At 47.4% G+C, this 26,005-nt stretch overlaps 1 protein-coding gene across 1 annotated transcript in view; it reads right to left on the bottom strand.

Annotated features, from left to right (window-relative positions):
- INTS4 (integrator complex subunit 4) overlaps positions 1-26,005 on the bottom strand; it is a 1,642,132-nt gene that overhangs the window by 341,951 nt on the left and 1,274,176 nt on the right. Inside the window, exon 19 of the mRNA XM_069639944.1 lies at positions 17,859-17,918. Coding sequence (XP_069496045.1) covers positions 17,859-17,918 — 60 coding nt within the window. The remainder of the gene's footprint in view (positions 1-17,858; positions 17,919-26,005) is intronic.

Below are 26,005 nucleotides of genomic sequence, written 5' to 3'. Positions count from 1 at the left end.
TGACAATCCAGACAGAGCAAAAAAAAAGTTGTACCTATATGATTGGATTCAAACTCGACAATCATATTTAAGATACAAAGTATTCAGAAACAATCCTTTTGCTGTGAAGAGATTTGGCCAATGTGAACCATATTTACTACTATATCCCACTCCAGTACTTCGTTCTGCGATTATGCGTTTTCGCTTTAATCTGTGGAATACAGGTGAAATACTGGTCACTAGAAAGGTGCTCGATAAATCGCTAGACTTCTGTCGATTCTGTAAAAAGAAGCAATTGAGAGAATCATTATGGCATCTGTTTATGAATTTTCCGGGCGTTGTTGAAGAACGCGAGCTATTCCTACGTAAACATTGTCAATATTTAACATTTGACTTGATGGAAAAATGGAATGTATTTTTCCCAACAAACCGTATGTCAATATATATTGCTATTATGAGATTTTTAGATGCCATCTTCACTAAAGTATGTTGAATCAAAGCTAAGTATGAACTGGGAGTCGAACTGTAAATTGTGAACGAAATCTTGTAAATTGTAAGATCTTGCTGTTTTTAAATTACTTTTTAAAAAGAATTTTCTGTATATTGTAAAGTTGATAAATTCAGCTATACCAACTAATACTAATAAAAATAAAAGATGCTGCAGCAGAGCTCTTCAGTCCTCCTCAGCAAGGATTTCTTCCTGGTGATTCGTGCTCATATTTCATCAGTTGACAAGTTGTATTGCAGAGTGGCATCCGATATCGCTACACTAGAGGTATCGTCTGACACAAACCTCCAATACATACAAATGCACACCATTCCAAGTTTTGGCGGGCAGGCATTCAGATTTGGTCACCAAATACAAACATCCATAGGCATCTGCATGGGCACGCCCAGGGGATATTAATTCCAAAAGATTCCCAGACAACATCACCACCAGGCACACCAAGTTAAACCCCTATCGGAGCTCAAGGCCAGAGCTCAAGTCATAGATCACCCTACATTGTCATTCCCAGTCTCCGCCCCAATAACTAAAGTGCAAAATCACAGAATCGCCTGGTTACAGGATGCGTAACAAATAGAGACTTCATTTTAGGATCTGTATAAAAGGCAGCAGCCTTTTGTGGAACAAAATTGCCACAACTCATAAGAGCCACCATTTTAAGCTACACTGCCACCAATCAGAACATCTGTCTGGGCAATGTTATTTGGCAGAGAGAGACACAAGCGAGGAAACCTTGTGGTAGTGCCGATCTTTTGGTGGCCCAAAAGGGTCTCCGAAAGCGACATGCATTAAAGAGTCACGCCCCCAGTGAGATTTGGATGCAACTCATGTGGGGAAAATTGTCAGGGAATCACATAGAACAATGAAAAAGTGCAGGGGACACAAACAGTGGTCAAAAGGGGTCTACCTTACATTGTGTAAAGACGTAGGCTTTGAATTCAGTCTTGATTCCAGACATCCTTTACAAATATTCAAAAGATCTGGTTTTGGCTTCCTTGCCCTCAAGGCTTTCAGCGCTTAAGGTAATCAATAAAGTATTTGGGCACGGATGCTTCCTTTCACATAAGGAAACCAAGATTAGCTGTGTTGAAACTTCAGGAATGCGAATGCAAGAGTGCCACGTAGCCTACCGTAGGTCTGTGCCAAGTCATCTGCAAGTGAGTTGGCAACTGCTTAGGCAAATTGCTCTGATCTGGCCCCCCATACCCTCAGCACCAGAGTCTGTAGCACACACTGTATGCTTGCCAATGAAAACACAGGGTAGCTTTTGGGAGCCCTAACCTGAGAAGCCTAAGGTCCCTCAGGTGGAATATTACCCAGTGTAGCACCCTGTGGGAGGCTTGTAATGAGGACTCACTAAGGGAAAAAAACAATCAGGACAAGCAAAGCAATCAACGAGCTCAGGTCAGAGCCAGAGTTTAGGACTTTCACCCCAACACTCAAACAGGAACCTTGCTGATAACGTCAACACCTATTCATGTTTATTCAGAACATAGATGGGGGCAACATAGAACTATTACTCAGAAGGAAAGAAGCCAAAACATTTGTACACAGACAATGCAAAAAAGGATTGAACATTGATCATGAATTTAATGTCTTTTCATGAACTCTTGCTACTTTGTAACATCTCACCCCACTCATATTTAAATATATTCTGGGCCCAGTTAATGGTTACTCGAACATCACATTATTTAGAACAATGCATACAACTATTATTTACCCTGCATATACACTTTACAACATGGTGTGAGCTGAATATTGTATTACCAGACTCAACTCACCAATAAATGTACACTCATTTAAACTTAGTAGTAACCGCAATCACGTGAAGATTAGTAAGATTTATGCGATGCCAAGCATGTATCACATGATGTACAATTCACCACATTTACTAGCTTTTGTATATACTCCGTTCAGTCAGCATGATATCTTTCATTTGGCACCAATCCATATCAAATGGATGATGTAGACATCACTCATACAGACACAAAGCTGCAATCGCAAATCAATGTACATAGGCTATCTTTCTTTATTCAATAGAAAAGCATATAATGTAACAACCAAATAAGATGAATGTTTAATTCTCAAACTATTTTCAGGAACTAGCTACATTAACAGTGCTTACTCAAATATTCTTTAAAGATGTGCCCACGCACAGAAAAGAAACTATTGAGCTTGGCCTCCGTGCTGGCTAGGTATCTCGTTGCCAGAAGCTGGGGGAGACCCAAACCACCTACCTTTTCTAAATGGTTGGGGCTTATAGACACCGCTGAGCGAAGGGAGACTGGATATGCCGCTACACTCCCTGTCTCCCGTCACCCCCTCGCCTACTGGCTACCATTGAGGCAATATATGTCTGAAGTGCGCTCACCAGCTCGCTCCTCTGCATCCGTTCTGGTCTATGACCAATAGCACAATCTCGTGCTGGGACTGTTTACCGCACTGTGGGCTTAGGGGCTGGATACGTTTAATTCTACCCTCTCTTGTTGTACGCTGATATTACTGAATTGTATGGGTATCCTTGGTTCTAATGCTCTGGGTCGTGTGCGGGAAGTGGGGTGGGGGTGAAGGGCCGGAGGTCTGAAGGTAGCCTGTTTTGTTGCTTGGTTGTTGTTTGAAACTCAATAAAGAAAGTTTTTTTCTAAAAAGATGGTGCCCACAAATGCAACCAATAGCATCAGTTTAAGTACAGCTTGCATGGAAACACAACACATAGTGGATGAATGGGATGACGTAACCTAGTACCATCCAGCAATGCTAAACTCACCTAGTTATAAGTCTGTTTCCGGCACCGGCAGACCGCAAGGCAAAAAGAGAGCCGGCCTCCTTGCAGTGTACCTGCAAGTAAGTGACCACTAAAGAATAGTAATTTGAGGCATTTAGACATGTTCAACTATATTAGCTCAACGACATGCCCCTTAGACACCTAGTTAAATGTTGTTTTACAGTGATTATCATTTCATTTGCAGGTACACTGGCAGATACAACCATTACATTGGTTGCCTAAATGAATACCTCAAATTCATAAGACAATACTAATTAACAATACAAGCAGGTACGGACATCATTTTGTTCTTTCAATGAGGGCACATGTGTGTTAAGCATGTTTCTGACCTAGAAGCACACACTGAACAACATGTTCAAAGCAACTTCTCAGTTATCATTTGTTGTCCATATCCTTAGATCTATCACACTAATAGAAGATTATGTATTAGAAGGTGCCTGTAACACTGATTCAACCAAGAAATACAATCAATACGAGGCATAATAGCTCTACCTACATTGCCCTAAAAGAGAAATAACAGTCATCCTGTTACTTACAGAAATTTTAACACACAGGCACACATTATTAGTGAGTTGAATACTCTTAACAGAATGCATCAACTGAGCCGAATCTCTATACAACCTTAGAGTGTGTTCCATTAAAAAATAAGGAACACGTTACTTACATGTAACTCCTGTTCTCCAGCATGGGTCTGACATGGATTCACATGCTCATGAATATTCTGTTGTCAGGCTGGAAATAGTCGGTAAAAAGAAAAAACAGTTTAACTTTAGCCTGAAAACTTTATTTTACTCTATAACCAATCACTGTCCTTTGGGTCATACTACCCCCATCCAATGACAGCTGTCTCCCTAAGCTCCACCCCTGGAGGCGATCTTCAGATTTGGTAGAGCAAGTAAAGTGATAGTATAAAACAAGAAGAGTCACAGAGGGGAAGGAGGGAGGTTTTGCTTGTGAATCCATGCCAGACCAATGCTGGACAACAGGAAGTACAGGTAAGTAACTTGTTCTTTCTTCAGCATGGGTTCTAGCATGGATTCACATACTCATGAATACAATTATATAGCAGTACAAATAGAAACCATGGGAGGTGGCAAGGCTCAACATAAGCAATACACTTACCCCTAGAACAGACTCACCTCACCAAAAAGGTTGCGTAGCACTGCTTGGTCGACCCAGGACTCCTCCCTGGAATCCGTCTACGCAATAGAATCTCATGAAGGTGTGAGTGGACCTTTACGTTAACAGCCCTGCAGATGTTGAGCAGAAGAGAGTAACGTAGATGTTGCTGCAATGGCTCTGGTGGAATGAGCTCTCGACTGGCCTGGTTATCCAGACAATGACAGCGCATGATGCAGCCAGAGAGCAACCTGGATATAGAAGCCTTAGACCAGGCCTGCCCATGATTCCCAGTTTCAAAATTCAGTTGAGCTGAGTTGAGAAGTCTTCTGAAAGTCCGTTGTACATGCCACATAAAACATCAGGGCATGAACAACATTCAGCGAATGCAACATCCTTTCTGCCGGCATAGAAGGATTCGGGAAGACTGGTAGAACTAAAGGCTTGCTGAGATGGAACTCTGAAGGAACCTTCGGCATAAAGGTGCGTTGGGTCCGCAGCACCACTTTCATGGCATGGGAAGAGCTTGCAAGAGCCGATCCACCTGGCTGAGGTAATAGCCACCAAAAAGCCATCTTCCACAAGAGAAACTTCAACGGGGCCTGATGCATTGGTTCAAAAGGGGCCCCCCATGAGCATGGTCAAAACGACAAACTCCCAAGCCGGAGCCTTTTCACTGGTGGAAAAGTCCTGATGAGGCGTTTGAGGAAGTCTTGACAAGCATGTGCAACCACGAGGATGGCATACCAGGCGTACTGGTTTAACGGGATATTGCAGCCAGATGGACCTTGATCGATGCGTGAGCCAGGCCAGCCTTGACCAGGGAATGCAGATATGGAAAAAGCTGCATAGCTGTGGCTTGCAGCAGTGTAATCTTCGGGGTCTTGCACCACACTGTGAAGCGCTTCCACTTGTGACCATAGCATGACAGCATAGAGGACGCCCTGGCCAGAATCTACTTGTATTCCAGTGGGGGAGCGTAATGTCCAAAATCTAGGGCTGCAGGAGCCAGGCCGTGAGGCTCAGCGATGCTGGGTCGTGGTGCAGTATTTTCCAGTCTTCTCTGGCGAGAAGGTCAGGAATGGAGGTAGCCAGATGGACAAAACCACCGACAGACAGCAGGTCCGGGTACCAGAAATGCCAGGGGGCCATGGCAGAGCAATTAGTATCATCCTGCAATGACAACGTCTGAGTGTGTTGACCACATGCAGCAGGAGCAGAATCGTAGGGAAGGGGTACAGGAAGAGCCCCTCCTATGGGAATGATAAGGCATCCCCTAAGCTCCTCGGCTGAGGGAACCTATTGCTAAACCTCTGGCACTTGGAGCTGACCGCCGTCACAAAGAGGTTGATTTGCGGCTTACACCCCCACTTGCTGAAGAGACAAGACACTTGCAGAAGCTCCAATTTGTGGCAGGTACGCAGCTCCCTGCTGAGCGAGTATGCATTGGTGTTCTTGATGCCTGCCAGGTAAAAGGGCATGAGGAACATGCCCTGAAGAATGGCCTAGTGACAGTGCCCGGGCCTCCCGGGAGAGCGTGTTTCGCCCTGCTTCTGGATGTAAAACATGGTGGTAGTGTTATTCGTAAAGATGCTCACCACCTTCCCCATCAGCTGAGGTAGGAATGACTCGAGGGCCCAGAAGACTACCCAGAGTTCCAGGATGTTGACGTGGAGGCCCCTTTCTTAAGGGAGCCAGAGGCCCTGGTGTGGGACTGTCTGGTGTAGGGTCCCCCACCCTTTGAGGAAGGCGTCTGTGGTAACCGTGGCCTCGAATGGACGTATCTGGAAAGGATCCTCTTTCGTGAGATGTGGGTGTGCCCCCCACCATCGAAGAGCTTGTCAGAACATCTGGTTGAGAACAACCTTATCTGTCCAAGTGCCCGTGATCTACAACCACTGCAAATCCAGAAATTCCTGAAGAGGTCTCATCTGAAGTCTGCACAGCGGGGCAAGGTGAATGCAGGAGGACATCATGCCCAACAATGAATTGATGGCTCGCACTGTTGCATTCTGCGGCGACAGACACTGCACTTTACTCAGAGGGAGCCGCCAAGCATGCAGCCGAGTTGAGGCGGGTGCCCAGGAACAGAGCTTTCTGCAATGGTTCCACCCAGGACTTTGGACAGTTGATGGAGAATCCGAAATCCGTCAGAAGGCGAATGGTTTCCATGGTGAGCAGTAGTGGATCAGCCAGACGTCTAGATGAGGGTAGATGTGGAACACTCTGAGGCACAGATGCGCTGCCACCGGAACCAAACATTTCGTGAAAACTCTGGCACTGACTGCAGGCCGAAGGGCAGGGCCTTGAACTGATGGCGCCGTCCCTGGACAACAAACCGTAGGAACTTCCGATGTTTCGCGTGAATGGGGACGTGAAAATAGGTGTCCTCCAGGTGCAAGGTTTCCAGGAAATCTCTTTCCTCCAGCTGGCCAAGCACGTGTTGCAACATGACCATCCTGAACTTCTGGGATTTCAAATACTTGCTGAGGATTATCAAGTCTTGGATTGGCCGCCACCCTTCTGACTTCTTCAGTACCATAAAGTATCAGTATCAGGTAATATTATCCCCACCAATAATATCGCCATATATATGGTCGTGGGGTGAGGCCATGGGCGATATTATTAGTGGGATAATTTATGGGGTTATTGGGACATGGGGTTGCAGGGGTGTCCCATGCTCCATTAAAAAAAAAAAAAAGTATGGGGTTTGCTGGGGTTCCCTCGCAGGTTCCATGGCTCAATATTGCCGCAAAAATATAGTGATATTTTTGTATGGCGATATTTTTGCAGGGATATTAACACATGGAACCAAAGTATCTTGAGTACACTACAGAGCGCCAGAGGCACTAGGGGACGGGCTCTATCGCTCCCTTATTTAACATGGCCAGATCCTCCTGCAGCAGCTGGTACAAGTGTAGTTCTTGACGAGCCACAGGAGGAATGCGAGGACACCTGTTTTGGAATTCCAACTTGTGCCCCTGATAAAGAATGTCCAGTACCCATTTGTCTGCGGTGAGGGTCTTCCACTTTTCGACAAAGTTCGCTAGCCGGCAGCCCACTAGGGTGCGAATGTGGGGACCCTGATCCATGGCCGGTTAAGGCGTGCTTTGGCATCTGCGTCCTGGCCTGTTGGCGACGATGACGCTGCCCTGTGCTGAAGGCTTGCGAGTGCCCTCTGTAGGCCTCCTGTGTGGTAGAGTGGGAGGGCTGCCGATAGGGTGCAGAGTATCCCGTGGAGGATCTGCCCGATTTCCCTCTTGATGAACGAAAAGACTATGATCTTCTATGCCTCAGAGTCCCCAAGGACTGTGCAGTCTGTGTGTCGGTTTCAATCGATTGGAGCAACTTGTCCACCGCCTCTCCAAACAAGTTGTTCCCGTTGAAAGTCATGTCCACCACCTTGGACAGCCCGTCCGCCCTGAAGTTCGTAGCCTTCAGCCAACTTTGCCGTTGAAGGGCTACGCCGTTGGCCGTGTGGCATAAGCCGGAGTCTGCAATATTTAGTGCCGCCGGGATGGCATGGTCCGAGGCCACCTCGCCCTCTTGGAATAGGGCCAAGGCATCAGCTTTTTGTCCTCTGGCAGGAAGTCCAGTATCGGCCCAAGCTTGTACCAGAGGTCCCGATCATACCTGGACAGGTTGGTTACGGCGTTGGCAGCTTTGATGGTGGAAGTCGTGGTGTAAATTATGTGCTTCCCCACCGCATCCAGCGTCATCCCCCTTCTGGTCTGGAGGCACCATGGTCAAGGATGACTGGTTCGCAGAGCGCTTGCTGGCTGCGGCAGACACCACAGGGTCTGGAGAAGGCTGTGAGATCTCAGGCACCTGGGGGCCGAGTCCGGTACCCTATTTTTCTTCTCCAGTCTCTCTCTTTGGGGGGGAGGAAGGGCGGTGTTCTGCATCTTCAGCAGCTCCAACCCTTCCTCCCAAACATCATCCAGAAGCAGAATTGACATGACATCTTTCGCGACAACTCTCGGCACTGACAAAGGAACCCCTCCTTTTCTTCCTGGATCAAGTTGAACAGGGCGGCGGCCCTTGACAGCATGCTAGGAAAGGAGTCCACCTCATCAGGGGGCTAAGCCCTGGCGGGCTCATCCATGCCCAGAGGATCACCATCAGCCGGCACATAATCATCATACTCATCCGTATTGGTCAATGCCGTGTCCATGCCAGTATGTGTAGGCACCTCCCTCACTTGGGTCAACAGTCTTCGGGCCATGCTGGCGGCAGCCAGCGGTTTGGCCTTGATGGGCTTGTTTGCCACTGTGGCTTGGCAGGGCTTGATGAGCACCTTGATCTTGTCGGGCTTGTCCATGGAGGACTCCTCACTGGAGGTCTTGGAGGGCTACTGACCGTCCCAGGAACCGGGGCAGCTGGTAGCCTCTGCTGGATCTCCAACACCAAGGTGTGGAAGGTCGTCAAGATGTCCAAAGTCACGTCGCCGGGAGCTGGCTAAGGTGTGACTGGGATCGCAGGTGTTGGCTCCGGGCTGAAACGTGGACCAAAATGTAGCTCCTGTCCCGTCTTGGTGATCAGTTGTGGATATGGGGGCTGAGGCCTCCCTCGTAGTCCGACTAGTAATCTTCGGGCAGGTGATCATCATCAGAGCTGGTATATATTCATGGGGATCTCCTCAGAGACCCCTAAAGCCTTGCCTGAGACACCTTCCCCACCATGGGAGAAAATCTGTAGGAGGCAGCAGCTGTCAGGGCTGGGACGATTGGCAGTGTTTTGGGGCTTGTTGGGGGTGTTGGGAGGGCCCTGGGAAGTCCAGCGACCTTGTACAGGCATGTTCTCCTTCCCTTTTGCAGAGTAAAGGCCCAAGGAAGGAGAACCGCCAAGAGACTACATTACCCAGCAGGCCGTGCGCATCACGGGCCTGCTGGAAGGAAAAGGAACACACGCGCGCTACTGCGCATGCGCGAGCCGCGCCCTGAAAGCAACGCTCGCAATCCTGGCCATTGGCGAGAGAGGACGTGTTCGCCTCGAGCTCCTGCAGGCACGCCTACGCGGGGCACCGCCCGCCAGCTCAACCCCCGGCCCCGCGTACACGTAAAGCTAAGTACACGACTCTTTCATAAACAGCTGATTTATCCCGTGGGAGGGAAACGCATTACACGCTGAGGAAATTATTCTGTTGACATTTTCGGAAGCACGAAAAGACGAGTTACACATGTTTGCATGCAGAGCATGATACTAACCCCGAGTTGGAGTTAGCTTGGCGGTGAAGCAACCGCACCTTTAACGAATCTTTAACCCTTTAGGGAACGTTCCTTTGGAATGGCAATTTCGCACGCACGTGCACTGACTTTGTTTTGCTATTTTCAGCTCATTGTTCGATCGGATTGGTGAGACATATCACACACCTCAACACGAAAAGGCCGAAGGACCTAGGATCCCACAGAACACTGAGCTAAGTGCTTTAGCACCTCGTGTGCACGTATATGTTTGTTGTTACTGGTGCACAGGGTGAGGTGGGGAACATGTAATCTGCATATTTATGTTTGAGAAGGCAGTGTGAAACCAAGCCAGCACTAGAGAACACTGATCTAGGTGTAAATTGGTTAGAGGCTCCAATACAAAGGCCTCCAAGGAGAATTTCTGTGAGCGTGATGGTAGTGAGAAAGTGTGTGTGAGCAAGGTCAATTCCAACAACCATCAGCAAGAGGAGCATTGGAGCCGAGGAGCATGTTTCCCTAATACCCCCTTTCCCATCCATGGTGATTCCCTAAACCTCTTTCCGGTGATCCCGAACTCCCTCTACCCATCCATCAACGAACCCTAACCCTCTTTCCCCAGAGGGTTGCGGTGGCCTGCGGTGTTCATTTCCCAGGTGCCAAGACCCAAAGGGGAGGGAGGAGTTTGTGCTGCCTCTGCGCCTGTCAAGAGGAGTGAGGATCTGACAGAATTGCGAGCCCACGTATTCTTTCGACGCCTAGGCAGCACAATCATGGCAGACGTAGTAGCCCTTCTCCAGGACCTCAAGGCTGAATTGGCAGCAACCAGGCAGGATTATCAGAACTTAGCAGTTCAAGTCCATACCCTGACTATCCAGACTCAGGCCAAAGCAACGCCCTTGCCCAGACAACCCCCGCCAGCACAAGTACAAGTCCAGGTAGCCACTGAACCATCCCTGCCTTTAGCTGCCCCAGAAAGGTACCATGGGGACCCACAGAATTTTAACCAATTCATTATGCAGTGTCAGTTGCACTTCTTGACCAAGCCAGGAGTTTTTAGGACCGCACAAGCGTGCACTGCATTCGTAATATCCTATCTAACGGGGGATGCAGCTTCTTGGGCAACACCACTGGTTCGCAAGGATGATGCCATATTGTACGACTGGGATACCTTCTTGGACGAATTCGGTAAAATATTTAACCGTAGGGCAGCAACTTTGATTAAAGATCGAGAACTGCTAACGCTGAGGCAAGGAAGCAGAGATTTGGTTTCGTATGTCACAGCTTTTAACCGGTTGGCAGTAGAAACCGATTGGCCCCAGGAAAAGAGAATACCCCTATTCTACCAGGGTCTAAGGGAGGAGTTGAAAGATTTAGTAGCGCAAGTAGACCCCCAGCCAGAGAACTGCTCCACCATGATTGATCTGGCACTACGTCTCGATCAGAGACAAAGTGAATGTCGCTAAGACTGCAGAAAATGGGACAATAAGCCTATGGTCCGGCTGGATCAACAGAGAAACACCAAGTTAACAGAGAAGGGAACCGAGGAACCAATGCAGATTGGGACCATACGAGGCCCCTTGACGAAAGAGGAAAAAGAGAGAAGAAGGAGAGAGAAGTTGTGTCTATATTGCGGAAAGTCGGGCCACTTTGTCCGAGAATGCACCCATAAACCATCCGCCAAAGGAACCCCCTTGGGAAACGCCCCAGCTCGTCCCTGAGGGGGGGTGAGGGCGAGCAAATCTGAAGACACCCCAAACACGCTAGCAAATACACATCACACTCCGTCCGCTCATGTCATGCTGGCTGGTCATCTGGATGTCCAAGGAAGGCGTATACCAGTGTCGCTTATGGTCGACTCAGGGGCCACAGGTAATTTCGTAGATGATCAAGTAGCTAAAAGACTAGGTCTTTCCTTGGTGGCTAAAGAACAGCCCGAACAAGTGAAATCGGTGGACGGATCACCGTTAGTTTCAGGCCCGATCACTCAGCATACGCAGCCCATGCAGCTAGAGTGTGGGAAGGGACATCAAGAAGTTATTGAGTTCGATGTGATTTCTGCACCACAATTTGGATTTATTTTGGGCTTAACTTGGCTAAGACTCCACAATCCTGCTGTGGATTGGGCCGCCGGTACACTACAGTTTTCATCGAAGCATTGCCAGACTAATTGTAGTACGGGGAAGTGATGTCCCCACTTCGTCGGAGGCAGTACAGATGTGGTTTTACCTGAAGAGTATGAGGAATATCGGGATGTCTTCAGTAAGGTGGCCGCCGAGACTCTACCCCAACACAGGCCTTTTGACTGTCGCATAGACCTGGAAGCGGGCGCTGTGCTACCTTGTAGCAGGATATACGCACTCACTGAAGCCGAGAATGAACACTTGAGGGAATACATAGAAACCAATTTGGCAAACGGCTTCATACGGCATTCTACGTCTCCAGTGTCCTCCCCTTTATTCTTCATACCGAAAAAAACGGGAGACTTGAGAACTTGTATCGATTATAGGGCGATTAATCGCATTACCATCAAGAATCGTTACCCGTTGCCCTTAATCCCAGTGTTGTTGGACCAAGTACGAGGATCCACAGTTTACACGAAGTAAGACCTGCGAGGCGCGTATCATTTGGTACGCGTCAGAGAAGGCGACGAGTGGAAAACGGCCTTTCGGACCAAGTTTGGCCTGTACGAATATCAGGTCATGCCTTTTGGGCTGTGTAACGCCCCCGCAGCATTCCAGCACTTTTTAGATGAGGTGTTACGTGGTTACCTACATGTTTTTGCCATCGTATACATCGATGATATCTTAATCTATTCTCGCAATGCTGCAGAACATCAGGGCCATGTGAAAGCTGTTTTACAAAGATTGCGGGAACATAAGTTGTATGCCAAACTAGAGAAGTGTCAATTTCACCAAACCACAGTTGAGTTCTTAGGATTCATCTTGTCACCTCAAGGCATCACAATGGATCGAAAAAAAGTGCAGGCCATAGCCAACTGGCCCTCTCTGAGTTCTGTGAAGGAAGTTCAAACAGTGTTGGGATTCGCCAATTTCTACCGCCGGTTTATTGATGGTTTTGGCAAGAAGGTCCAACCCATTACTCACCTACTACGAAAAGGAGTTCCTTTTCAGTGGAATGAGAAGGCTGAAACTAGCTTTCAAACTTTGAAGGAAGCATTTGTAACAGCACCAGTGTTGCAACATCCAGACCCTTCTAAGCCTTACATTGTAGAAACTGATGCATCAAGTTATGCGGTGGGTGCTATCCTGTCTCAGCGTGATGACAATGGACAACTACATCCAGTCGCCTATTACTCACGAACATTGTTACCGGCAGAACAAAATAATGTAATTGCAGACAAGGAACTGTTCGCTATTAAGGTGGCCTTCGACGAGTGGCGTCATCACCTCATGGGAGCCCATCATACTATCACAATCTATACCGACCATCGTAATTTACAGTTCTTGAAATCTGCTAGGGCGCTTAGTCCGAGACAACTCAGGTGGGCCATGCAGTTTTCAGAATATGACTTTATCGTCACATATCGACCTGGAGTGGAAAACCGAAAGGCAGACATACTCTCTAGGTACCCAGAGACACCTTCAGCCCTGTCAAAACCCATAGACGAACCCAAGCCCATTGTGGATTCAGCACGAATAATTGGTAGTGTGGTAGTAGACGCCATATTTGAAAAAATCCGGAAGGCCATGTCAGCACAAGATCTGGTGCTATTGGCTAGCAGGGGTCAAGAACAAACAATCAAGGAGGGGTTGCCGTTCTACAAATCAGCACTTTACTTACCTACTATACCGCTTCGACAACAAGCCATCAGATGGTGCCACGACTCCCCTTTCGTGGGCCAGCCTGGAACACTGAAAACCAAGGAGCTAATCATGCGTCATTTCTGGTGGCCTAGTGTACAAAAAGATGTGAAACAATATGTATCAAGATGTGAAACCTGTTTAAGGAACAAAACTGAACACAGAAAACCTGCAGGTTAGCTGCAACCCCTTCCAACTCCTCCGACACCTTGGCACACAGTATCGTTGGATTTAATTGTCGAACTACCACCAAGTCAGGGATTTTCAGCCATACTGGTTGTTGTGGACTACTTAACTAAGATGGCTCATTTCATACCTTGCAAGGGCACACCGACAGCCAGCATGCTAGCAAATCTGTTTTTACAAAACGTGGTACGGCTTCACGGTATACCGTATGGAATAGTTTCAGATCGAGGGCCTCAATTTACTTCACGTTTCTGGCAGGCCTTTTGCAAGACAGTAGGGATTGACATTCGCTTGTCCACCGGTTACCATCCGGAAACAGATGGTCAAACCGAGAGACTAAATCAGACTTTAGAACAATATTTGCGTTGTCTGACTCAAGGAAAAGAACACAAATGGGTAGAAGTAATCTGGTTAGCCGAACTGGCTTACAACAACGCCCTACATGCATCAACCAAGGTCACCCCATTTTATTGTGCCTACGGCTATCACCCACGATTTCAGCCGGTGCCACATGACCCAGTGCCCGAAGTTCCGGCAGTCAAAGAAAGACAAACATCTGGAGAGCATCTGGCAAGCTGCGCAGTGCAATTTAAATCTTGCTAAAGCTACTTATAAACATCATGCGGACAAGAAGAGGAGACCAAGTCCTCAATACCAGGTGGGGGATCAAGTGTGGCTTTCGACACGCAATCTACACCTACAGGGCTCCCGCAAATTTAGCCCCCGCTTCATTGGTCCATTTCAGATTAAAGCTCTGGTCGGCCCTGTGGCAGTAAAGTTAATCCTACCCCCATCCATGAAAATACACCCCGTGTTTCACATCTCATTACTAAAACCAGCCCCAGCTTCCATAAGAACCAAGAAACCCCCACCGGTCTTGAGAGATGGCGTTCCTGAATATGAAGTCCACAACATCCTAGATTCACGCCGTAGACGAGGTTCCGTTTGGTATTTGGTGGACTGGAAGGGATATGGCCCAGAAGACCGATCGTGGGAGCCTGCATGTAATATTCATTCTCCTCGGCTCCTCTGCCAATTTCATGCATTAAACCCCACTAAACCAGGACCTGCTGGAAGGAGGGGGAGTACTGTCAGGGCTGGGACGATTGGCAGTGTTTTGGGGCTTGTTGGGGGTGTTGGGAGGGCCCTGGGAAGTCCAGCCACCTTGCACAGGCATGTTCTCCTTCCCTTTTGCAGAGTAAAGGCCCAAGGAAGGAGAACCGCCAAGAGATTACATTACCCAGCAGGCCGTGCGCATCACGGGCCTGCTGGAAGGAAAAGGAACACACGCGCGCTACTGCGCATGCGCGAGCCGCGCCCTGAAAGCAACGCTCGCAATCCTGGCCATCGGTGAGAGAGGACGTGTTCGCCTCGAGCTGCTGCAGGCACGCCTACACGGGGCACCGCCCGCCAGCTCAACCCCCGGCCCGCGTACACGAAAAGCTAAGTACACGACTCTTTCATAAACAGCTGATTTATCCCGTGGGAGGGAAACGCATTACACGCTGAGGAAATTATTCTGTTGACATTTTCGGAAGCACGAAAAGACGAGTTACACATGTTTGCATGCAGAGCATGATACTAACCCCGAGTTGGAGTTAGCTTGGCGGTGAAGCAACCGCACCTTTAACGAATCTTTAACCCTTTAGGGAACGTTCCTTTGGAACGGCAATTTCGCACGCACGTGCACTGACTTTGTTTTGCTATTTTCAGCTCATTGTTCGATCGGATTGGTGAGACATATCACACCCCTCAACACGAAAAGGCCGAAGGACCTAGGATCCCACAGAACACTGAGCTAAGTGCTTTAGCACCTCGTGTGCACGTATATGTTTGTTGTTACTGGTGCACAGGGTGAGGTGGGGAACATGTAATCTGCATATTTATGTTTGAGAAGGCAGTGTGAAACCAAGCCAGCACTAGAGAACACTGATCTAGGTGTAAGTTGGTTAGAGGCTCCAATACAAAGGCCTCCAAGGAGAATTTCTGTGAGAGTGATGGTAGTGAGAAAGTGCGTGTGAGCAAGGTCAATTCCAACAACCATCAGCAAGAGGAGCATTGGAGCCGAGGAGCATGTTTCCCTAATACTCCCTTTCCCATCCATTGTGATTCCCTAAACCTCTTTCCGGTGATCCCGAACTCCCTCTACCCATCCATCAACGAACCCTAACCCTCTTTCCCCAGAGGGTTGCGGTGGCCTGCGGTGTTCATTTCCCAGGTGCCAAGACCCAAAGGGGAGGGAGGAGTTTGTGCTGCCTCTGAGCCTGTCAAGAGGAGTGAGGATCTGACAGCAGCTCCCTCAATCTCCAGGAAAATTTAGGGAAAGAGGAGATGATGGGAGCCTGTTCTCACACAGGTGCGTTCTCGATAGTCATGGACGCAGCCGTCGGCGGGCATGGAGGTAAAGACACATGTGGCGTAGAAGTCTTCACTGTGGATCCGAGGGTCGTAATGGCCCCTCCTGTTGTCCAAGTAATGATGGTCATTGAGGATGGGCCCGATGAAGGGCCCGTTGACAGAATGGCAGCTGTTGTGGTCAAAACAGATACCTTTGAGGACAAAGTCATCATCGACGGAGACAAGGCAGACGGAGCCATCGTCGGCGGGCTCTTGGGCCGCTCCTTCAAACCATTGTCCTTAGAATAACAACAGTATTTCGAAGGGGTCAGGCACTTCCTCGCAGAAGGTACTCCCCCAACCCCACTGGCAGGTTCACCAGGGACGGAGAGGGAGACGGGGAATGCGTCCTTCCCAAACTGGGTCCCGTGGCAGTGGCGACGGGATCCGCAGCATGGTGTTTGGCCTTGGATCCTATGGCCAGAGGCATCCTCAAATGATCTCGACCTCTTCCAAGAGGTTGAGATCCTTTGAGAAGAGATCCGGTCCTGGATAAAGCATGGCTGTGCCTGGAGGCCGGGTCAGGGGCATTCCCCAACTTGAGCCACGCTGCTAACCTTCGGTACTGGTCCTTCCTGGTCTTCGATGGAAAACCACTGCAAATATTGCATCCCTCCTTATCACGGTCCGGATGCAGGCCATATAGGCACTTGAGGTGCCGATCCTCGATGTAGATGTTATGTAGTCCACACTTGACACAGAGGTTGAATAGACTCCTCTTCTCCTCCATCGCCGAAGTGCGAACTAGCTACGAAAACATTGATGAGAAGCTCTGCAATGAAAGGTGATTTTTGACGACAACGGGTCCCTTAGAGTAAAATACAGTTTTCAGGCTAAAGTAAACTGATGACTGAGAATATTCATGATCATGTGAATCCATGCCAGACCTTTGCTGGAGAAAAACCTTAATGGGCAATTTCAAATCATGTGGCAGAGGTCAGTGGAAAATCCGCGACCAATTGCTCTCTAATGTTGTAGCTGAAAACCAACTTGTTCACTTCCAGGACACGTGCAATATCAAGTCACCATGATCATGTAAATCATGTCTTGAATCGACATGATTTCACTTTTTAACTTTATATTAACCATTGCTAATCTTGTTTATCTTTTCTTTTTCCATTTCTCCCATTCAATTTGGTTTCTGTGAACTGTTTGTTCATCTTTGTCAATTTTTCATTTATTGCAACTAATGACATTCTAAAACGCCCATGTGACTTATCAATCGATTGACAAATCTTAAGAACTACATTCACAGTAACGCTTAAGACCCTGAAGAAACTAAGTGTAGACCAAAAGTTATTTTGCAGATTGCCTAATAAAAATATGAACTGTCATGCTACCTCTCTTACTTTAAATTAGACCGACAATGTACATTGGGATATGAGACACCTATTTTTCATTTATTCAGATTATGTAATTGTGTCTAAATGTATCCCTCTCAAAGTGTAAGATCCGACCAATCAAGTCTAGCAGCGTAAAGAATTAATGAACCATGCATTTTAGATAACCTATTATAATGAAAAGTATTAGCACATTCAGGTTTATCTTGGAGTTTACAAACAATATAGGTTTGAACTGTTAAATTCAAATGGGTCCATATTACAAACATTTTGCATGGTTGCAGTACACATTACATGGCATTTGCAAGGGGGTAACAATTGCTGCATTACAAAAATTGATTTTTGCTATGCATTTTTTTATCATGCCAATTTTCACCACAGGGCATATTGCACTCAACCAATAGAAAGTCAATGTTATGCTGTCCTTCTTTCTGTTCAATTAAAATGTTATTACCATTTAAAATCCTTTTCTCTTAGTATCATAAATTGGACAAACATATCCACTTAAAACATCTAAAATTTTAAATCATAAATACCAACCTTTGAAAAAAGTCGACTTCCAGTATAAAATTTTCACAAACTCCAAAAAGAGATTCGACCCTGAAACATAACACGAGAAAGCTCTGAATTAAGTTTCTTCAGTTACATAAAAATAAAAGACAGTGAAGCAGTAGCAAATCAATAAAGGAGTACACATATTGCAAATATTTCATGGTTCTTGACATACCAACTTACACTGTTAATGGCATAATAAAATAGAAGCAAAATTATGTCATGGAGATGCTACTGGAGAAAGGACAAATAGGTAGGTTACAAACAATTGTGTTTGCATATCAAGGTGCCCAGTCGAAAACAAATATCAAAGTTAGAAGCATTTAAGCAAGAACTATTACAGTGTTTTAAGTGTTTGATCTAAAATCACGGCCCAAGCCAGTGATACTGTAACGCTCACCTGATTCTCGCAGAGGCGCCGGTCTTGACTGGGCGACTACCGTATCTTCAAAGGTGATGTGCAGCACCGGGTTGGCTCTTTGGGCTGGACCTCAGTGCCCTGTATGCCTGACGTGCAGAGTAATATGTCTGCAGATAGAAAATACGGGGTTAATGAACTGGGGTTATTGGGGTGTCCCTATCTCTTTCCTCTTCTCCTCTCCTGTAGACCCCCACAGGTTAACGCTCTCACCTTAGGTAAGTGAATGCCAAGCTCTCCATCTGCCTCGGGGCAGGGTGCTGTAACCAGTTTCTTCACTGGATAGGTAGCGCAGGCCTCTTGACTTCAGAGGACTGCTGTCCGTCGTTTACTGCACGAACGGTAAGTTTCGAGTAACTCAAATGTCTTTAAAGTCTTTAATAATGATGTCTCTTGTTTTGCAGGGTTCCGGCGATGGCGGATGACGGGCTGAAGTGAGTTGAAGATGGAGCCCGTGTGATGAATAGAAGCGCCTGGAAGCACGTAAGTAAGCGCTTGTTGCCAGCTTCACGAAGCGCTCCAACTGTCTTTTTATTTTGCAGGTACAAGTTCGGAGCGGCTGCAGGGTGCCGGGATACCCACTGGGTTAGATGTGGAAAGGAGTAATGGCACGTGAGTATTAAAGTTCCCCAATGTCTTTAAACGCACCTTGTTTTGTCTTTCAGATGCGAGATGCAGCGCCGACGGCCTCCGGAGCGTGCGAAGAGTTGGTAAGCTTTTGTCTTTCAGATGCCGGAATGCAGTGTGAAGACCTCCGGAGCGCACGAAGAGTAGGTAAGCCTTTGCCTTTCAGATGCCGGAATGCTAACCTGTTCTTTCTTGTCTTTATAGGTGTTGCTGAAGACTGGATTCAAGATGGTAAGCCTTTTTCCTTAGGCCCAGGACCGGATGCAGAAGACACGATGAGCGTTCTGCTGCAGAGGGTGCAGAATAACGCAAAGCAAGATTCATCCACCGGGTGTGGTTTAAATAGCCTCCTGTAGTGCTTAGGTGTCTCCTTCCACAGCCACGCCTAAGTAAGAAAAGAGTTCCTGGTAAAAAAAGAGTTCCTGCCTTCCAGAAGAGTTCCAGTGTTCTGAATCTAGGGAGTGGCTCCAGCCCCACCCAACAGGAAAAGTAGTTCCAAACAGAAGAGGATCAGAGGATCAACTGGCAGGCAAGTAAGCAGCATGGTCTACTGCAGGTAAGTTCACCCAAGCATTATGAGCCCGGCGCTTCCAGCGCTGGGACTGGGCATATTTATGAGCCTGGTGCCACTGGCGCCAGGACTGGGTCCAAAAGGTCCCAATTGGGACTGGTTGGCACTCGGAACCAGGGTTATGGATCTGCTTCCAAGGGAGTTGGGAAAACCCTGACCTTTTGGAAGCAGAGATCATGACAGTACCCCCCCTCAAGGCCCCTCCCAAACCGGGCTTCTCCGGGGGTTTTGGCTTGTCAGGAAATGTTCGGTGAAATCTTTTGATTAGGCGAGGAGCGTGGACATATTCAGCAGGTTCCCAGGATCTCTCTTGGGGGCCGTAGCCTTTCCAGTCAATTAGGTAGAATAGTTTAGATTTGGAGATCTTGGAGTTCAGAATGCTTTTGACTTCAAACTCGAGTTCTCCATCAACTAGGATAGGTTTTGGAGATTTGGTTAGTCGGGTTTGAGGTTGCACAGGTTTTAATAGAGAGACGTGGAAGACCGGATGTATCTTCATGTGCGGGGGCAAGTCCAACTTGACCGCTACTGGGTTTACTATGGTAGTGATGGAATAGGGACCAAGGTATCTTGGGTTGAATGTGCGTGGCCCTTTTAGAGATCGATATTTGGTGGATAACCAGACTTGATCCCCTACTTGATACTGAGGGGCTTCCTTCCGATGTTGATCTGCTCCTTTCTTGTATTGTTCTTTAGCCCTTTGAAGGTGAGAAACAGCTTCCTTAAAGGCTTGGGTGATTGTAGAATGCAGGTAGTCTACTGCTGGTGTTTCAAGATCTTGGAGGGGATCCAACTCCGAGGTTCGAGGGTGACTGCCGTACAAAAGAAAAAACGGGGTTTTCCCAGTTCCCGAATGGACAGAGTTATTGTAGGCATACTCAGCTATCCAAAGGATATCTTTCCAAGTTTTTTCAGTTTGTTGCAGCATGCAGCGTAAATACTGTTCCAGAGTTTGATTGGTCCTCTCGGTTTGTCCGTCGGTCTGAGGGTGGTGACTGGTCGATAGTCTCACATCAATTTGCGCCGACCGACAGCAACTTCGCCAAAAATGAGAAATAAATTGACTACCTCGATCCGAAATTAGAACCGAAGGAAAACCGTGCAGTCGGACGATGTTTTCGAGAAATTCTCGGGCCAGAGTTGCTGCTGTTGGCAAGCCTTTGAGCGGAATGAAATGCGCCATCTTGGAGAATAAGTCCACGATTACTAGAATCGTATTGTATCCGGAGCATGGAGGTAGATCGGTGATGAAGTCCATAGAAAGCGTATGCCAAGGGCGAGGTGGGATGTCAATAGGGCGTAAGAGGCCTGCTGGTCTTTCCTTTTGACTCTTGTTTTGGGCGCATACTCCACAGGACATTATAAAGTCTCTGATATCTTTTTTCCAAGACGGCCACCAGAAGTAGCGCTTGATCTTTTCTGAGGTCTTGGCTATACCGGGATGACCTTCCATTAAAGAGTCGTGATAACAAAAGATTACTTTTTTCTGTAAATCTGTGCTGGGTAGGTATAATCGTTCTTGGAAATACAATAAGTTGTCCTTTACTGCAAAGTCCTTTCCCTGCAGATGCCAATTCTGTATGTCTGCTGGAGTTACAAGTTGCCTGGCTTTATCCTTAACTTCCTCTATGGATTCTGTGGTGATTACACCCAGAATTCTTTGTTCGGGAATGATTGGTACAGGTTTAGGGTTGATCAAGTGTTCTTCCACTCCCATCCGAGAAAGGGCATCGGCTTTACCGTTCTTGGTACCAGGTCGATAGGTAATTATGAAGTCAAACTCGGCAAAGAATAATGCCCAACGGAGTTGTCTAGAGGATTGGGCTTTTGCGGTTTTCAAATATTGCAGGTTTCGGTGATCCGTAATCACAGTAACGGTGTGTCGGGCCCCCAGCAGATAATGCCGCCAAGCCTTAAAGGCAGACTTGATAGCCAGAAGTTCCTTGTCAGTAATCGTGTAATTGACTTCAGGAGGCGAGAATTTGCGGGACCAAAATGCCACGGGATGCAACTGATTGGTTACCGGGTCCTTTTGTGATAGAACTGCCCCCATGGCAAGGCTTGAAGCATCAGTTTCCACGATATAGGGGAGTTCGGGGCGAGGGTGTTTTAAGATTGGTGCAGAGATAAATTTAGTCTTCAAATCCTGGAAAGCTTGTTCCGCCTCGGTAGACCATTCAAAACGTTTGTTTTTCTTTAACAAGGCAGTGATGGGCTGGACTATTCGAGAGAACTCGGGGATAAACCTGCGGTAAAAGTTAGCGAAGCCTAACATGCTTTGCACACCTTTTACGGAGGATGGTGATGGCCATTTGAGAACTGCATCGACCTTCTTTGAATCCATACGCACTCCGCCAGGTGATAATATGAATCCCAAGAATTCAACTTCAGTCACGTTGAAAACACATTTTTCCAACTTAGCGAAAAGTTTGTGTTGACGCAATCTTTCGAGGACCATTTTCACGTGTTTCCGATGTTTAGATTCCGATGAAGAATAAACGAGAATGTCGTCGATGTAAACAACAACACACACATCTATGAGCTCTCTGAGGACATCGTTCATAAAATATTGAAAGGCGGCCGGGGCATTGCAAAGTCCGAAGGGCATGACCTGATATTCAAATAGCCCATACTTGGTGCGGAAGGCTGTCTTCCATTCATCGCCCTCTTTTACTCGTACCAAGTGGTAAGCTCCTCTAAGATCCAGCTTTGTATATATGCATGCTTTTCTGACTTGGTCCAGGAGTTCAGGGATCAAAGGTAACGGATATCTATTCTTAACGGTGATCTGGTTCAGGGAGCGATAATCGATACAAGTTCTAAGGTCTCCTTCCTTTTTTGGAACGAAGAACAAAGCTGAAGAGGCAGGGGACTTGGAGGGACGAATAAACCCATTTGCCAGGTATTGATCCAGGTATTGTCGAAGGTGAAGGTTCTCAGGCTCGGTGAGGGCATAAATTCTACTACAAGGAGGAGTAGATCCAGGTATCAGGTCTATCTGGCAGTCATAAGACCTATGAGGAGGTAGAGAGTTAGCCTGCTCCTTCCGGAAAACATCTTGGTATTCTAGGTATTCGGGAGGTAACTGGGGAGTCTCTGAAGAAATTGCTGCCAGTGCAACACCAGGTGGAGGGTGACACGTAGAGACACATTCTGGAAACTGGACCGTTCTTGCTCGCCAATCGATCAGAGGATTGTGTTTCTCTAACCAAGGTATTCCTAGAATAATCTGGAACTGAGGGGCCTTGATCACGTCGAACACGATCTTCTCATGGTGTCCATCTTGACTTACTAGCGTCACCTCTTGAGTGGTATGCGTTACTGGCCCGGAGGCTATCTCCGTACCATCCACCGTAGTAATGACGTCCTTTACAGCCTTGGGACAAAGAGTTAGATTCATCCTCAAAACCATTTCATGATCCACATAATTGCCGATGGCACCGCTGTCGACGTAAGCTTCAATTGCATGTAATCGACCCGGATTATCAGGGCTAATGAGGACCATAGGTATCACGAAATGCGAGGTCACGGAACTGGTTTTCACGCTCGGCAAGAGGACCTCTATTCTTGTCGGGCGAGGTCGTTTCCCTGCTCAGAGTTTGTAACTGTGGTAACTGCAGCTCCTACTGCCTTCTTGGCAGGTTTCACCGGACAGTCTCGAAGAAAGTGCCCTGAGTTTCCGCAATATAGGCATAATTGCAACTGTTTTCTCCTTTCCCGCTCCCTTTGTGTTAGAGGACCTTTCAGACCCCCTATTTGCATGGGTTCCCCGGAGTCTACTCCTTTGGAAGGAGTTGGCGGTTTGGAAAATACTCGAGCATCAAACTTGGAACGATCGGCCTTCCTGTTCTGCAGTCTGTGATCTATTTGAACGACCAAGTCTATATAATCCGAACAGTCTTGTGGGGGATTCACTACTTGGGCTAAAACGTCTTTGAGCTCTCCACGTAGACCTCTATAAAACAGCGTAATCCTTTTGTCCTCAGGCCATTGAGTTTCCACTATTAGTCTATTGAAAGATGCAATATAAGCCAAAAGGTCTTGATTACCCTGTCGCAACGAAAGAAGCTCATTGTCCAAGGCCTGCCCCTGTGCATGTCTTGCGAACAGTTTTTCCATACTAAGCTGAAAGGCTTGAAAATCATGGAGAACCGTATCATCTTGATTAACTAGAGGGATCGACCAGTCTGCTGCATTGCCACTAAGGTAGGAAAGTACAAAAGCTACTTTAGCTTGATCAGTTGGAAAGGCTGCTGGCCGGCATAAGAAGTGCAACCGGCACTGATTGATAAATATCGCAAACCTCTTTGGATCACCAGAAAATCGTTCGGGCGGAGCCAGAGGTACATTCCCAGGTAGGTTGATCTGCACTGGATTCATAGAGGATGTTGAAGGAAGATTTGCCCCTGATGCGGGTAGCGGGGTCTGTCCGGCTTGTGACTGTAGCAATTGTCTAGCAAGATCATCTGTTCTCTCCTTGGAAATAATTAGTTCCCTCCTTAGAGCGTTCGTTTCCTGACGAGCTGCATGCACTTCTGCCCTTAGTTCCCCAAGTAACCGGGCTAGGTGGTCAGTATCCGAGGTTTCCATAGCGCCTGGGCGAGAGTTTTGCGGTAGGCTTTGCGTTCTGTAACGCTCACCTGATTCTTGCAGAGGCGCCGGTCTTGACTGGGCGACTACCGTATCTTCAAAGGTGATGTGCAGCACCGGGTTGGCTCTTTGGGCTGGACCTCAGTGCCCTGTATGCCTGACGTGCAGAGTAAGATGTCTGCAGATAGAAAATACAGGGTTAATGAACTGGGGTTATTGGGGTGTCCCTATCTCTTTCCTCTTCTCCTCTCCTGTAGACCCCCACAGGTTAACGCTCTCACCTTAGGTAAGTGAATGCCAAGCTCTCTATCTGCCTCGGGGCAGGGTGCTGTAACCAGTTTCTTCACTGGATAGGTAGCGCAGGCCTCTTGACTTCAGAGGACTGCTGTCCGTCGTTTACTGCACGAACGGTAAGTTTCGAGTAACTCAAATGTCTTTAAAGTCTTTAATAATGATGTCTCTTGTTTTGCAGGGTTCCGGCGATGGCGGATGACGGGCTGAAGTGAGTTGAAGATGGAGCCCGTGTGATGAATAGAAGCGCCTGGAAGCACGTAAGTAAGCGCTTGTTGCCAGCTTCACGAAGCGCTCCAACTGTCTTTTTATTTTGCAGGTACAAGTTCGGAGCGGCTGCAGGGTGCCGGGATACCCACTGGGTTAGATGTGGAAAGGAGTAATGGCACGTGAGTATTAAAGTTCCCCAATGTCTTTAAACGCACCTTGTTTTGTCTTTCAGATGCGAGATGCAGCGCCGACGGCCTCCGGAGCGTGCGAAGAGCTGGTAAGCTTTTGTCTTTCAGATGCCGGAATGCAGTGTGAAGACCTCCGGAGCGCACGAAGAGTAGGTAAGCCTTTGCCTTTCAGATGCCGGAATGCTAACCTGTTCTTTCTTGTCTTTATAGGTGTTGCTGAAGACTGGATTCAAGATGGTAAGCCTTTTTCCTTAGGCCCAGGACCGGATGCAGAAGACACGATGAGCGTTCTGCTGCAGAGGGTGCAGAATAACGCAAAGCAAGATTCATCCACCGGGTGTGGTTTAAATAGCCTCCTGTAGTGCTTAGGTGTCTCCTTCCACAGCCACGCCTAAGTAAGAAAAGAGTTCCTGGTAAAAAAAAGAGTTCCTGCCTTCCAGAAGAGTTCCAGTGTTCTGAATCTAGGGAGTGGCTCCAGCCCCACCCAACAGGAAAAGTAGTTCCAAACAGAAGAGGATCAGAGGCTCAACTGGCAGGCAAGTAAGCAGCATGGTCTACTGCAGGTAAGTTCACCCAAGCATTATGAGCCCGGCGCTTCCAGCGCTGGGACTGGGCATATTTATGAGCCTGGTGCCACTGGCGCCAGGACTGGGTCCAAAAGGTCCCAATTGGGACTGGTTGGCACTCGGAACCTGGGTTATGGATCTGCTTCCAAGGGAGTTGGGAAAACCCTGACCTTTTGGAAGCAGAGATCATGACAGATACTACATGAAGTGAGTGTGGTACTGTCAGTCCAGCTTTCAGAGGTCTTTGATTATGTAGTGAGATGTAATAATGAACTAGAACATGGTGAGGATGATTATGAGCAATGCAAATGGGGCGTGAATGCTGTATATGTTTTGATTTTGAAAATAATGCCGTCAATAATTTTGGCTGAGATAACAATTATGAAACTGGGAGGGACTCGCAAAACTGAATTATTCATGGAAAATGCTCATTGGGTGAGTCCTTGTTTTTAAGGGAACTAGTAGGTGGTCTGTTCAAACATCAAAATGGGGTCGAGTAATCAAATGTTTATTTTAACTTTGGAACCTATGCCCCTATACGGTTTGAATTTTAAAGTGTTGTACTGCACTATGATAGATACCTTTGCATCAAAACATGGTGAAGAATTAATGTATTTGTATATAGTAGAGTAGTTAGTGGCTTGAGACTAGTCACTTTTTTAAATGTTTGCTTT

Source organism: Ambystoma mexicanum, chromosome 7q (assembly GCF_040938575.1).
Source record: "Ambystoma mexicanum isolate Mex_15411 chromosome 7q, UKY_AmexF1_1, whole genome shotgun sequence".
Taxonomy (NCBI): Eukaryota; Metazoa; Chordata; class Amphibia; order Caudata; family Ambystomatidae; genus Ambystoma; species Ambystoma mexicanum.
Note: the sequence above shows the minus strand (reverse complement) of the source record. Positions and strands in the feature narration are given on the sequence as shown.